This window comes from Scyliorhinus torazame, chromosome 7 (genome assembly GCF_047496885.1).
Source record: "Scyliorhinus torazame isolate Kashiwa2021f chromosome 7, sScyTor2.1, whole genome shotgun sequence".
NCBI lineage: Eukaryota > Metazoa > Chordata > Chondrichthyes > Carcharhiniformes > Scyliorhinidae > Scyliorhinus > Scyliorhinus torazame.
This window is the reverse complement of record NC_092713.1, coordinates 231,439,911-231,454,493: the sequence shown is the minus strand read 5'-3', so window position 1 is coordinate 231,454,493 and position 14,583 is coordinate 231,439,911. Positions and strand designations below refer to the sequence as shown.

At 43.1% G+C, this 14,583-nt stretch overlaps 1 protein-coding gene across 2 annotated transcripts in view; it reads right to left on the bottom strand.

Moving 5' to 3' along the window:
* The window catches only part of ergic1 (endoplasmic reticulum-golgi intermediate compartment 1), a 167,483-nt gene that overhangs the window by 98,966 nt on the left and 53,934 nt on the right, over positions 1-14,583 (bottom strand). The window contains exon 2 of one of the 2 annotated variants that reach the window (XM_072512136.1): positions 11,420-11,481. In XM_072512136.1, coding sequence (XP_072368237.1) covers positions 11,420-11,481 — 62 coding nt within the window. Of the gene's footprint in view, positions 1-7,277; positions 7,408-11,419; positions 11,482-14,583 lie in introns of those variants that run through there. The other variant, XM_072512137.1, reaches the window with a different exon arrangement.

Sequence of the window (14,583 nt, the reverse complement as noted above, 5' to 3'; positions counted from 1 at the left end):
TACAAGAATTGATGTAACAGTATAACTGACTTGAGCGGTGTGCACCAATCGATCTATTGTCGACACATCTGTCTGGGACAACATTGACGGGACTAAGCTCTGCATAGTCAGTTTGGCGGCCACATCCTATATCCACATTGATGATCTCCCTCCATCATGCCTTGTGGCACAACCACTATGCCAAAAAGGATTGTATGTTGCTAGATTTATAATCCAGAGAATAGGAGTTCAAATCCCACCATTGCAGTTTAGAATTTGACTTGAGTTTTAATAAATAACTAAATCTGACACAAAAATCAAAGTTCCCCTCCAAGTTGCAAAACATCCCAACTTCCAAATATATCACTGTGCTGTCACTGTTCTTACAGCAATATCCTCCTGAATGAAAAAAACAGCGATATCATCGCAATAAGTAGCTCACCCAGATCTGTTTAAAAAAAAACAGAAGTTCCTAATTGTCATCATCTGCTAGCCAGAGTGATTCTCTTACAGAAGCCAAAAGATTAATTTTATTACACAAGATTATGTTTTCTGGAATCATATTCTACAATTTTATCCATTTTGATAAAAATAGAGCTCAGATGTAATTTTAATCTTTACTCTTGTAATTCTGTCCTCTTCAACTATGTGCTTTCTTATTTGAGTCTCAGGTTTGTGAACGAGGTTCTCTACCTTGTATTGGGGAATGTCATTTTGGAAATAATGGGTGGAATTTACCGACCAACCCGCCACCTGTTTTTCCACAGCGGAGGTGACCCATCAGCGGGATTTACTGGTCCCGCCGTTGTCAATGGGATTTCCCATTGACTGCACCCCTCGTCACCGGGAAACCTGTGTGTTGGCGTGGGATCAGAATATCCCGCCGGTGTGAACAGACAGCAAATCCCGCCCAATATCAAAGTTTGTTTCCTTTGTTTAATCTCAGGATTAGTTTGGTCTCAAATTCTGAAAGGTACAAACTTTTCTAGCAATACTGGCATTAATTATAATTCTACTCTTATACAGAGAGGTTGGTTAGCTCAGTTGGCTGGATCGTGATGTGGAGCGCGTGCAACAGATCGGGTTCAATTCCCGTACCGGCTGAGGTTATTCATGAAAGCCCTGCCGTCTCAACCATGCCCCTCACCAGAGGTGTGGTGACCCCGAGGTTAATTCCCACCGGTCAGCTCTCTCTCTCTGTCTCAAAGGGGAGAGCAGCCTATGGTCCTCTAGGACTATGGTAACTTTAATGTCATTTCACTCTTATGCAGATAATTTACCATCACAATTTACATTCTTGTTTTGGATTAAGAAATAGACTTAATTTTCCTAATTAACTGCAGCTTTGGGCAGCACGGTGGCACTGTGGTTAGCACTGCTGCCTCATGGCACTGAGGACCCAGATTAGATCCCAGCTGTCCATGTGCAGTTTGCGCATTCTCCCAGTGTTTGCTTGGCTCTCACCCCCACAATCCAAAGGTGAGCAGGGTCGGTGGATTGGCCATACTAAATAGGGAAAAAAAAGAATCGTGTACTTAAATTATTTTTTTTAACTACAGTCTTTATTTTAGAAGAGTTTTTATTTTACAACATCACTTGGAGGCACTGAGGCAATAAGGGCACAGAATATGTAATTCACGCTGCAACAATTAAACAATTCATGGTAACATTTGTTTTGTCATTGAAGGTAATCATTGTATTGCGAGAAATGTGTGTTGTGACATGTATCAAAATGGAGGAAATGTCTCGCAACATTAGGTGTGTATTACAGTCACTAACCAGTCACTACAAGTCAATTATACTGACTCATAATACCAAACTGTCAAAATGAGTAATCTGAATACACCACCACTGTCCAGTTACAAATCATGTGATTTTTCTGAAATAGAGTTCAGGAAAGCTTGGTTACGCCATCCAACTGCAATAACTAAGCTGTGCATTTGTGTAACTGTGAGTAGATAGAAGCACAAATATTTAAGGCAAACAATAAAGCATGTTTCTACTTCAAATCTAAATCACACAACAAAAAAAATCAATAGTATCATACAGAAACCATTATCTGGTCTATTTGGGTTTTACAAATGGAGGCAGGAGGTAAAGACGTAACACCAAAATTGTACAAAGCAATCATTAGGCTACCGCTTGAAAATTTCAGGCATCTCATTTTAGGAAGTACATTAAAGTTATAGATAATATGCATTACGTAAATGCCAACAGTATGAAATGAAGGAAGGGAAGCTGTAGTTTCCGGAGAGATTTGAAAGGCTGTCCTATTTCCACAGGCGGAAGGATGGTTAAAAGGTGATTTAAAAGGAGTTTTTTTTTTAAGATGATGGAATGATTTTGCCCAAGAGTATGTCCTCTAGTTAATCAGGGGCCACGTCTCATCGATTTACCTTTTTAAAATAAATTTAGAGTACCCAATTATTTTTTTTACAATTAAGGGGCAATTTAGTGGAACAGTGGTTAGCACTGTTGCCTCACAGCTCCAGGGACCCGAGTTCAATTCCGGCCTCGGGTGACTGTGTGGAATTTGCACTTTCTCCCCGTGTCCGTGCGGGTTTCCTCCAGGTAATCTCATTTCCTCCCACAGTCCAGAGATGTGCAGGTTAGGTGGATTGTCCATGCCAAATTGCCCCTTGGTGTCCAAAAGGTTAGGTGGGGTTACTGGGTTAAGGGGATAGGGAAGAGGTGTGGGCTTAAGTAGGGTGCTCTTTCCAAGGGCCGGTGCAGACTTGAGAGGTATTGTAGATTCTATGATTGAGCGTGGCCAGTCCACCTGCCCTGCACATGTTTTTGGGTTGTGGGGGTGAGACCCATGCAGACAAAGGGAGAATGTCCAAACACCACACAGACACAGTGCCCTAGGACCGAGATCAAACCCGGGTCCTCGGCGCTGTGAGGCAGCAGTGTTAACCACTGCACCACCGTTCCACCCTATGGCTCATCAAATTACAACGGTCGCCAAATGAAATTTTGTTTTCTATGATTTACCTCAGGATTACTTTTGTCTCCATTTTCAAACAACATTTTTCCCAACAGCATTGGTACTATTTACAATTGTCAAAGGGACAGGAGAAATGTGTTTATTCAGAGAGTTGTTGGAATAGGGAACACTTTGCCATGTGCTTGGGGCACAGTTATTTGTACCTTTGATGCCAAATAGGAATACAAGTGTGACACAGGGGAAGCTGGAGTTTAATGAGAATTGGTTATGTTAAGTCTTTAACCCATGGTAGCCTAGGCAGAAAAACTAGTTAACTGGGAATGATTAGTTTTAACAAAATGTTGGCATGAACCCTATGGACTCAAGGAGCTGCTCTCCCATTCTGTAAAATTTTGCAATTCTACTCAAATATAACAGTCAATTGTCCCATCACTAGGTCACTCAATATGAACTTGGCTCATGACTGTAGGCGCACAGGATTTAGAATGAGCATTTGGTCAGAAACATGAAAGGGGCATATGAACAACAAATTGCATTTATGTTAAGTGCCCTCAACATTGCAAAATATCCTAAAGCACCAAGGTACATTAGAAAACTTTTTTTTTTTTTTTTTTTTAAGGCCGGTGGACAAAATAGGAGATTTCTCTAAACTTTTGTGAGGGAAATAAAACAATATGCAGCACTTTGTAAATAATAATAGTTTTTTTCGTGTGGATTATTTGGCTTAGCTGATTACCACAGGTGGCAGTGCTGTCCCTTTCCCAAACTGCACCAGAAATGAGCTCCTTCCCTTTAAAATGTTAATACTGCTGAACTTGCAGACCTTCAGAAAGATCTCTTTTTTGCCCAGCTACCACAGTAAATGCCAAACAAGAGGGCGGCACGTGGCACAATGGTTAGCATTGCTGCCGATGGCGCTGAGGACCCGGGTTCGAATCCCAGCCCTGGGTCACTGTCTGTGTGGAGTTTGCACATTATCCCCGTGTTGGTGTGAGTTTCACCCCCACACCCGAAAGATGTGCAGCTTAGATGGATTGGCCACGCTAAATTGCCCCTTAATTGGAAAAAATTATTGGGTACTCTAAATTTCTTTTTTTTAAATGCCAACCAAGTGATTGGTCCCGTCAAAACAATCTGCATGGTGGAAATAAAAATAGTATTCTGATTACCTCATGATTGTGATAAAAACTTATCTAATCTTCTGAGAGATTCTGTCCTTTGGATGCTGCAAAGAATTGCATCAGAGATAGGAGTTTTCCTTGAAACTCCTTTCCCTGCTCCACCCAGGGCACTTTGCAGGTACCACTTCCAAGGGTCCTTTTTGTTGATTCCTGTATTTCCCCTTTCTTTATTTCTGCCGTCATCATTTTTGATCCATGGATGCTTAATGGACATGTATCTTTAAGTCAAGTAGCAGAATGAGGAATTCAAGAAGTTGCAACATAGTATCTGGTGCTAGCGTTCAAACAGGAGAACTCAGACTTTATGGCACCCGAGAGACGAGTTGGAACTCGGTTCGATTGGTTGGCTAGTGGTCAATGAATTGGTCAAAAGGCCACATTCTGCCTGGTAACACGTGGTGATCGGATCCTGCCCGAGTGGGTTGATTTCCATAGAACTAAGGAAAGCAGAGTTTTGAGTCCAGAATACGGAGACAAGGATGTGCTCTCTCTCTCTCCAGAAATGCTGTGAGCTGCTGTCCTCTGAACCTACAGAGAACCTGAATGAATGAATCTACAGCAAAAACGATTACAGACTGCAAACAGACACCCCAACCTGAAACCTGGTGTCAAGTAATTATTGGGCAGCCATTGGCCAAAGACTTTGGGTATATTTAGAAGAATTATTTGTTAATTCACTTGTTGCGACTTGGGGTTAAGGGGGCTGGAACTGACTGTGCCGCAGCCCAAGGTGTTGTAATATACTTCATTGGAGATACTGTTAAAATATTGAAGTATTGTCTCTCCCCAAGAGTTATCTGCTCAGTTATCTGCTTTGTTCATTCTGGTTCTGAAGCAATCATATTAAGTTCATCAAGAAGCAAGACTTTTGAAGGAAAGTTATTGTTTTAATGAAAACAATCAACCAGTGAAACTTAACACAGTGCGACCCCAAAAAATAATGATCAATCTATTTTATTATTTTTTTAAAAATATATTTAGAGTGCCCAATTCATTTTTGCAATTAAGGGTTAATTTAGCATGGCCAATCCACCTAGCCTGCACATCTTTTAGATTGTGGGGGCGAAACCCACGCAAACATGGGGAGAATGTGCAAACTCCACACGGACAGTGACCCAGAGCCGGGATCGAACCTGGGACCTCGGTGCCGTGAGACGGCACTGCTACTCACTGTGCCACCGTGCTGCCCCTTAAAAAGAAAATCAATTAAAATGATTTTATTTTCTGCGCTGGGTGCCTGACACAAATGAAGGGTTTAGGAGTCTACAAACTGAGCTATCTTTCCCTAAGGATTGTGCCTTGATGTGCCAGGAAGAAGACCACATTCTCCCATAACCCAAATAGCTATGTCCACAGGAGCATAGCTGGGAAGCCCATTCCAATCAGGGAGGAGGAAAACATAGAAGATATACTATAGGTAGTCGACTTGCACTCATGATCAGGCGCTATGAATCAAGCTTAGGGCCTGTCCACGTAATAAAAATCCTGTCATTTTGGAAACAACCCAGAGAAAAGCCAAATCGGCTACTGACGTGAACATTTAAACATCACCTATGGACAGCCGTGATCGGTCGGAAGTAAGGCAAGGTGATACTCCCTTGAAAGCAAATGTCTTGATTTGGACAGACAGCAGATGAAGGAATGAGTCGCCTCATGTGCCACAAGACATGGGAGACTCCAGAAAACTATTTAAAACATAATTTGAATCAGAAACACCAAATGCTGATAAACACTCAGCCGGCCAGCCAGCATTTGTGGAGGGAGAAACAGTTAATTGTTTCAAGTCAATGATCTTTCATCAGAATTACAAAAGATGCTTGGAATGGTGAGTGAGGAATAGAATGCAAGAATACAAGGAGGGGATGGGTCTTTTAAAAAATTTGTTCATGGGATGACAGTGTCGCCGACATAGCTAGCATTTATTACCAATCCCCAACTGCCCTCGAGAAGGTGGCAGCGAGGTGCCATCTTGAACCACTGCAGTCTATGTGGCACAGGTATTTTCACAGTGCTGTTAGAAAGAGAGTTCCAGGGTTTTGACCCAGCGACAGTGAAGGAACTGCAACATAATTCCAAGTTCCAAAGGTGTGGGGTTTGGAGGGGAACCTACAGGTAGTTGTGTTCTCATGCATCTGCTGCCCTTGTTCTTCTAGGCAGTTGAGGTTCTGGGTTTGGAAGGTGCTGCTGAAGATGCCTTGACAAGTTACCGCAAGTGTATCTTGTACATGATACTTGCTGCTGCCACTTATGCATCAGGGCAACACTACCCCAACACTAGAAGCAACAAAAGACCACCATATCAAGTCCTCCTCACTGAACTCTGAGCAATTGTGCCAAAATTGAGAGAGCTGCTCCACAAACGAGTGAAAAAACATCCATAATCACGGAATCATACTGTACAGTCAATGTCCCAGACTGCTCTATCTCCATGCCTGAATATTTTCTGTACCAACAGCAGGATAGACCCAGCAAGAGTTGGTGACACAGTAGCATACAATCTTGTGCTACAGGACTAGTCACGTCCTTAGCCATGACTTAATTACAGAATTTGTCAAACACGGGCAATGTTTTAGACTTCTAGAGGTGAGGTGAGAGTGATTACCCTTCATTTCAAAGCAGCAATGACTCAGGGTGGTATCAAGGAGCCGCAAGAAAATTGAAGTCAATGGAATCAAGGGTAAACACTCCACTAGTTGGAGTCATACCTAGCATGAAGATGGCTGTTGGAGGTCAATCATCCCAATCTCAGGACATTGCTGCAGGAGTTCCTCAGGGTAATGTGATTGGCACAACCACCTTCAGCTGCTTCATCAATGGCCTTCATCGTAAGGTCAGGAGTGGGATGTTTGATGATGCTTGTACATAGCATTCAGCAGAATTCACAACTCCTCAGGAACTTAAGCAGTCTGTGCCAGTACATAGCAAGACTCAAACAGCATTCAGGCTTGGCTGATAAGTGGCAAGTCGCATTCAGGTCATATAATTATCAGCCAATTGTCATTGAAATCTGTCCATCTCCCCTTGACATTCAATAGCATATAAATCATTGACTACCCCACCATCAACATCTTGGGGTTACGATTGACCAAAAACTTAACAGGGCCAGCCAAATAAATACTGTACCTACAAGAATAGATCTTTGGCTAGGAATTCTGTGGCAGATAACTCACCTCCCCACTCCCCAAAGCCAGTCCACTATCCACAAGTCAGAAGTATGACTGAATAGTCTCCACTTAGATGAATACAGCACCAACAACATTCAAAAAGCTCAACAGCATACAGGACAAAGCAGCCAGGATCATTAGCAGCACATTCACCTCTGGAATACAAACATACAAATTAGGAACAGGAGTTGCCCCCTTGACCCTGCCCCACCTTTCAACAAGATCATAACTGATCTGATTGTAACAGATCCACATTCCTGCCTACCCCTATGGTCTTTCACCTCCTTGCTTATCAAAAATCTATCTACCTCTGCCTTCTAAGGCTCTGCTTCCACCAGCTTCTCAGGAAGAGAGTTCCAAAGACACTCAGCCCTCTGAGAAAAGATTTCTCTTCATATTGCCCTAAATGGGAGACCCCGTACTTTTAAGCAATGGCCCCTAGCACTACATTCTCTCACAAGAGGAAACATCCTCTTCACATCCACCCGGTCAAGATCCCTCACGATTTTACATGTTTCAACCAAGTCGCCTCTTATTCTTCGAAACTCCAGAGTTACAAGTTAAGCCTGCCCCACCTTTCCTCGTATGACAACCCGCCCAATTTAGGTATTAGTTTAGTAAACCTTCTCTGAACTGCTTCCAATGACTTTAAATCCTTCCTTAAATAAGGAGACTAATACTGTACACAGTACTCCAGAGGTGGTCTCACCAGTGCCCTGTATAGCATAACCACCCTACTTTATATTCAATTTCCCTCACAATAAATGATAGCATTCTAGTAGTTTTCCTAATTACTTGCTGTACCTGCATACTATCCTTTTGTGATTCATGAACAAGGGCACCCACATCTCTCTGCAACTTCTCACCATTTAGATATTGAGCTTATTTTTCCTGCCAAAATGGACAATTTCCATTCTCCCACATTATACTCTATTTGCAAGAACTTTTCTCACTCACTTAATCTGTTTATATCCTTTTGTCGCCTCCTTGTTTCCTCTTCAGATCTTACAAAGATAGCCTGTCATTAGCAAATTTAGCAACCATATCTTCGGTCCCTTTGTCCACAGTCATTTATATAAATTGTAATAAATTGAGGCTTTCGGTCCCCTCACCTGCGTCATTCACTTACTGCAGACATGTTTGCCCTGGATCACAATGGTATCCAGAAGTTCCCACATGCTGTAACCTTGGCACATCATGTCTCCTGTCATCCTTAATATGTTTTAACCAATAATTTAATTCTGTTATTCACTTATTTTTTTCCTTTTCTGTATATTTTATTAACTTTACTACCATACTATGCTATTTTAAACACGAGGACTGGAATAGACCTTAAACACTTACCAGATACTCACCAAACAGCTAGCTTCTTTCCCTGCAGCAGAGTAAGAACCAATTCCTACAGGGTGAAAATTGTAGAAAGAGCAAAAGGAAAGCAAAGAAAAGGAACACCTCATTCAGAATTAACTTCACTCCCCAAACTCCCCCACTCCCCAAACTCCCAAGTATGCTCTCAGTTCCAAAGCTGTACCCATTTGCCTAAGCTGCACTAAAGAATCCTGATTTTATAGCAAGCTGAACAGCTAACATTTCTCTTCCTTCACCACCAATGCAAAACGGAGGTGGAGAGAAAACAGGTAACTACAGACCAGTGAGCCTGACGTTGGTAGCAGGGAAATTGCTAGAGTTCATTATCAAGGATTTCACAGCCCAGTATTCGGAAAGCAAGGGTATAATCAGACAAATGCAGCATGGATTTATGAAAGAGAAATCATACTTGACAAATCTGCTAGATTCTTTGAAAATGTAACTAAACTTTTAGGGAAAGAAACCGGAGTCCCTTACCTGGTCTGGCCTACACGTGACTCCAGGTCCGCAGCAATGTGGCTGACTCTTAAATGCTCTCAGGGAAGGGCAATAAATGCTGACCCAGCCAGCGACACTCACATTTCATGAACGAATAAAAAAAATATTGAGAGTTGATCAGGGAGACCTGGTATGTGTTTATTTAGACTTTCAGAAGGCTTTTGGGGATGGCTAGAAAGCTGTTCACATTAGATATTAATGATTTGGATGAGGGAATTAAATGTAGTATTTCCAAATTTTCAGATGACATAAAGTTGGGTGGGAGGGTGAACTGTGAGGAGGATGCGTCAGGCTGAGTGAGTGGGCACATGCATGGCAGATGCAGTATAATGTTGATAAACGTGAGGTTATCCGCTTCGGAAGGCAGATTATTATTTGAATGGGTAGAAATTGAGAGAGGTGGATGCTCAGGAGACATTGATGTCCTCGTGCATCAGTCTCTGAAAGTAAGCCACAGGTACAGCAGGCAGTAAAGGCGGCAAATGGTATGTTGGCCTTCCTGGCGAGAGGATTTGAGTAAAGGAATAGGGATGTCTTACTATAATTGAATAGGGCATTGGTGAGGCCACACTGGAGTATTGTGTGCAGTTTTGGTGTCCTTATCTGATGAAGAATGTTCTTACTATGGGGGGAGTGCAACAAAGGTTTGCCAGGCTAATTCCTGGGATGTTGGGGCTATCATATGAGGAAAGACTAAATCGGTTAGGATTATATTCATTGGAGTTTAGAAGAGTGAGGCAGGAGCTCATAGAAGTTTCTAACAGGATTAGACAGGGTAGATTCAGCAAGAATGTTCCCAATGGTGGGGGAGTCCAGAACTAGGGGTCATAGCTTGAGGATAAGGGGTAAACCTTTTAGGATTGAGGTGAGGAGAATTTATTTTCACCCAGAGTGATGAATCTGTGGAATTCGCTACCACAAAAAATAGTTGAGGCAAAAACATGGGCAGCACAGTGGGTAGCATTGCTTCAGGGACCCGGGTCCAATTCCCCCTTGGGTCACTGCCTGTGTGGAGTCTGCACGTTCTCCCTGTGTCTCCATGGGTTTCCGCCGGATGCTCCAGTTTCCTCTCACAAGTCCCAAAAGACGTGCTTGTTAGGTGAATTGGACATTCTGAATTCTCCCTCAGTGTACCCGAACAGGCACCGGACGTGGCAACTTGGGAATTTTCACAGTAACTTCATTGCAGTGTTAATGTAAGTCTACTTGTGACACTAATAATAATTATTATTATTATTGAGTAATTTCAAGAAAAAATTAGATATAGCTCTTGGGGCTAAAGGGAGCAAGGGATATGGTGGAAGGCGGGATCAGGATATTGAACTGGATGACCAGCCATGATCATAATGAATGACAGAGCAGGCTCGAAGGGCCGAATGGCCTCCTCCTGCTTCTATTTTTGATGTGTGTTTCAAGGCTACTTTGCAAGCACTTACATGACCTAAATCCTCTATTACCTAGAAAAACGAGGGTAGCATCTGCATGGAGACACTAGCATCTGCAATTTCCATTCCATGCCACACAACCAACCTGACTTGGATCTACATCGCCGTTCCTTCACTGTAGCTGAATCAAAATTTAGAACTCCCTTCCTAAAGCACTGTGGATACAACTATATCACATGGACTGCAGAGGTTCAAGAAGGTGGTTCACCACAACCTACACAAGGCTAATTTAAAAAAAAAACATTTAGAGTACCCAATTCATTTTTTTTCCAATTAAGGGGCAATTTATCATGGCCAATCCACCTAGCCTGCACATCTTCGGGTTGTGGGGGTGAAACTCACGCAAACACGGGGAGAATGTGCAAACTCCACATGGACAGTGACCCAGAGCCGGGATCGCACCTGGGACCTCGGCGCATGAGACCGCAGGGCTAACCCACTGCACCACCGTGCTGCCCTCTACACAAGGCTAATTAAGGTTGGGCAATAAATACTGGTCTTGCCTGGTATGCCCATATTCCATAAATTACTTTTAAAAATGCAGATTTACTTTATTGCGAACGGAGTTGCCAAACTGGACACAGCTGACCTGCATTCAAGTGCAACTTGCACTGACCATAGCACCTCTAACATCTCAAATATCCAAACTTTTGGAATCAGATAGGAGTGGGATAGTTTTGCTTTGCAATAGCAGAATGGGTCATGAAGACCCTTTCCATTCACCAAGTGACTCTCTTTTGATCTGCTGTTCTCACATGAAAACTCAGGAACACTTTTGCAAAACTGGCGTGAGATCAAGTTGTAGAAGCAAGCAGGGTGCTGTATCATAATACTTACTGAAAGCTCCCGTGTATGTGGGCTGTGTAAGGTCTCTTGGCACTTTCCTGTAGATATCAAGCCTAGGAAAAAATATGAAAATATATTAAAATCTAAAAATTCAAATTTACCCCACCCCATATACATTTCAACATTTTCATCAACCGCATTTAGATTTAGTAGCACTATTTGCTCAAATTACTTTGGAAACTTTTCTGGAAACAAATTGCAATTGCTCCCATTTAGCTGTTATGAACCTGTTATTTAATATAAAATAGCAATGCTTACCACACTTAAAAGACAAACAGGCAAATTGCATTTACATAGCAGTTTTACTGTAGGAAATGGCACATGGCACTTTGTGGAGGGATAGAAATAATTCAATATATAGAGCAAAAACTGAGATGGAAGAGAGCCACAGCTTAATAAAACAAATGGGAAGATTTTTAAAGGAGTTTTGTGAAGGATCTCTGGAGAGAATGTGGTTGAGTTGCCTGAACTTTCTGTCACTAATGGTGGGACAGAGATGCATATTCGCCAAGCAGCGAAGTTCAAAATTGAAGGGTGCAGGAGAGGATTCAAGAGGCAATGTGGCAGGGGGCAGGGACCATGGAGGGATTCATCTGCGAGAGAAGATATTGTACTTCTGGTCTCCTGCATGAAGTTATAATATTTTGGGTAAATAGAAATTCAAGGGGTGCGATTTAACTAAATGGGAACAAAGTCCCAAAGAGAGTATGTTTAGCCGCATATTTCTCGCACAACGATATCAAACGGCACTCGTTTAGATAGAGGTCCTCAGCAGGCAACGCGCAGCCGAGACCACACATAGCCCCGTTTTGTACTCTTGAGGAGCTCCGCTCGCCGGGACTCCTGTGTAGTGAGAGATCGGGACGCCATTTAAAAAGGGCGTCCCGATCACTGGAACCCCCAAAGTGATCCCCGACGCCCCTCCCCCCTGCAAAGCCCCAACGCACCCCCACCCACTCTGCGGCTTCTATCGCCCAAGCTATGTCGCAGCGAGCTGCCTTTCGGGCATAGCGTGGCCCTAGAATTGTACTCAAGGTGGCGGTAAGAAAATCGCATATGCCCATTGGAGAAATACATCTGTAGGTAATAAGGCACAAATCAAGATCTCAGCTGCACTCAGTGCCAGGGAGGAAGCGATACAGCTGCTGTTACACAGCCAGACATTCTGAATTCTCCCTCTGTGTACCCGAACAGGCGCCGGAATGTGGCGACTAGGGGCTTTTCACAGTAACTTCATTGCAGTGTTAATGTAAGCCTACTTGTGGCAATAAAGATTTTTTTTTAATTTAAAAGTAGTCTCGGTGATGGATTGAATGCTGCTTTCAAAATTCAATTCTCAGGTGAAGAGAATTCAATGGGTTTGCACAGCTGGAATATGGGACAAGAAAGGGAGATTATGATACGAGATGTATAAAATGCTATGGTGTTCTGGTCACCACACCATAGAAGAATGTGAGTGCACGAGAAAGGGTGCAGAGGAGATTTGCCAGATGTTGCCTGGGCTGGAGCATTTCAGCTATAATAATCTTTATTACTGTCACAAGTACATAAGAACATAAGAACTAGGAGCAGGAGTAGGCCATCTGGCCCCTCGAGCCTGCTCCGCCATTCAATGAGATCATGGCTGATCTTTTGTGGACTCAGCTCCACTTTCCGGCCCGAACACCATAACCCTTAATCCCGTTATTCTTCAAAAAACTATCTATCTTTATCTTAAAAACATTTAATGAAGGAGCCTCCACTGCTTCACTGGGCAAGGAATTCCATAGATTCACAACCCTTTGGGTGAAGAAGTTCCTCCTAAACTCAGTCCTAAATCTACTTCCCCTTGTTTTGAGGCTATGCCCCCTAGTTCTGCTTTCACCCACCAGTGGAAACAACCTGCCCACATCTATCCTATCTATTCCCTTCATAATTTTATGTTTCTATAAGATCCCCCCTCATCCTTCTAAATTCCAGCGAGTACAGTCCCAGTCTACTCAACCTCTCCTCGTAATCCAACCCCTTCAGCTCTGGGATTAACCTCGTGAATCTCCTCTGCACACCCTCCAGTGCCAGTACGTCCTTTCTCAAGTAAGGAGACCAAAACTGAACACAATACTCCAGGTGCGGCCTCACTAACACCTTATACAATTGCAGTATATCCTCCCTAGTCTTAAACTCCATCCCTCTAGCAATGAAGGCCAAAATTCCATTCGCTGCCTTAATCACCTGTTGCACCTGTAAACCAACTTTTTGCTACTCATGCACTAGCACACCCAGGTCTCTCTGCACAGCAGCATGTTTTAATATTTTATCATTTAAATAATAATCCCTTTTGCTGTTATTCCTACCAAAATGGATAACCTCATATTTGTCAACATTGTATTCCATCTGCCAAACCCTAGCCCTAACCTATCCAAATCCCTCTGCAGACTTCCAGTAGCCTCTGCACTTTTTGCTTTACCACTCATCTTAGTGTCGTCTGCAAACTTGGACACATTGCCCTTGGTCCCCAACTCCAAATCATCTATGTAAATTGTGAACAATTGTGGGCCCAACACTGATCCCTGAGGGACACCACTAGCTACTGATTGCCAACCAGAGAAACACCCATTAATCCCCACTCTTTGCTTTCTATTATTTAACCAATCCTCTATCCATGCTACTACTTTCCCCTTAATGCCATGCATCTTTATCTTATGCAGCAACCTTTTGTGTGGCACCTTGTCAAAGGCTTTCTGGAAATCCAGATATACCACATCCATTGGCTCCCCATTATCTACCGCACTGGTTATGTCCTCAAAAAATTCTTACATCAATACTGCAATCAAGTTACTGTGAAAAGCCCCTAGTCACCACACACTGGCACCTGTTTGGGTACACAGAGGGAGAATTCAGAATGCCCAATTCACCTAACAAGCATCTTTCGGGACTTGTGGGAGGAAACCGGTGCACCCAGAAGAAACCCACGCAGACACAGGGAGAACGTACAGACAGTGACCCAAGCTGGAATCGAACCTGGAACCCTGGCACTGTGAAGCAACAGTGCTAACCACGGTGCTTTCGTGCCGCTATGAAGAGAGGCTGGTTAGACTGGGGTTGCTTTCCTAAGAGCAGAGAAGGCTGAGGGGGGACCTCATAGGTGTACAAAATTGAGGGGCATAGAGAGGAAG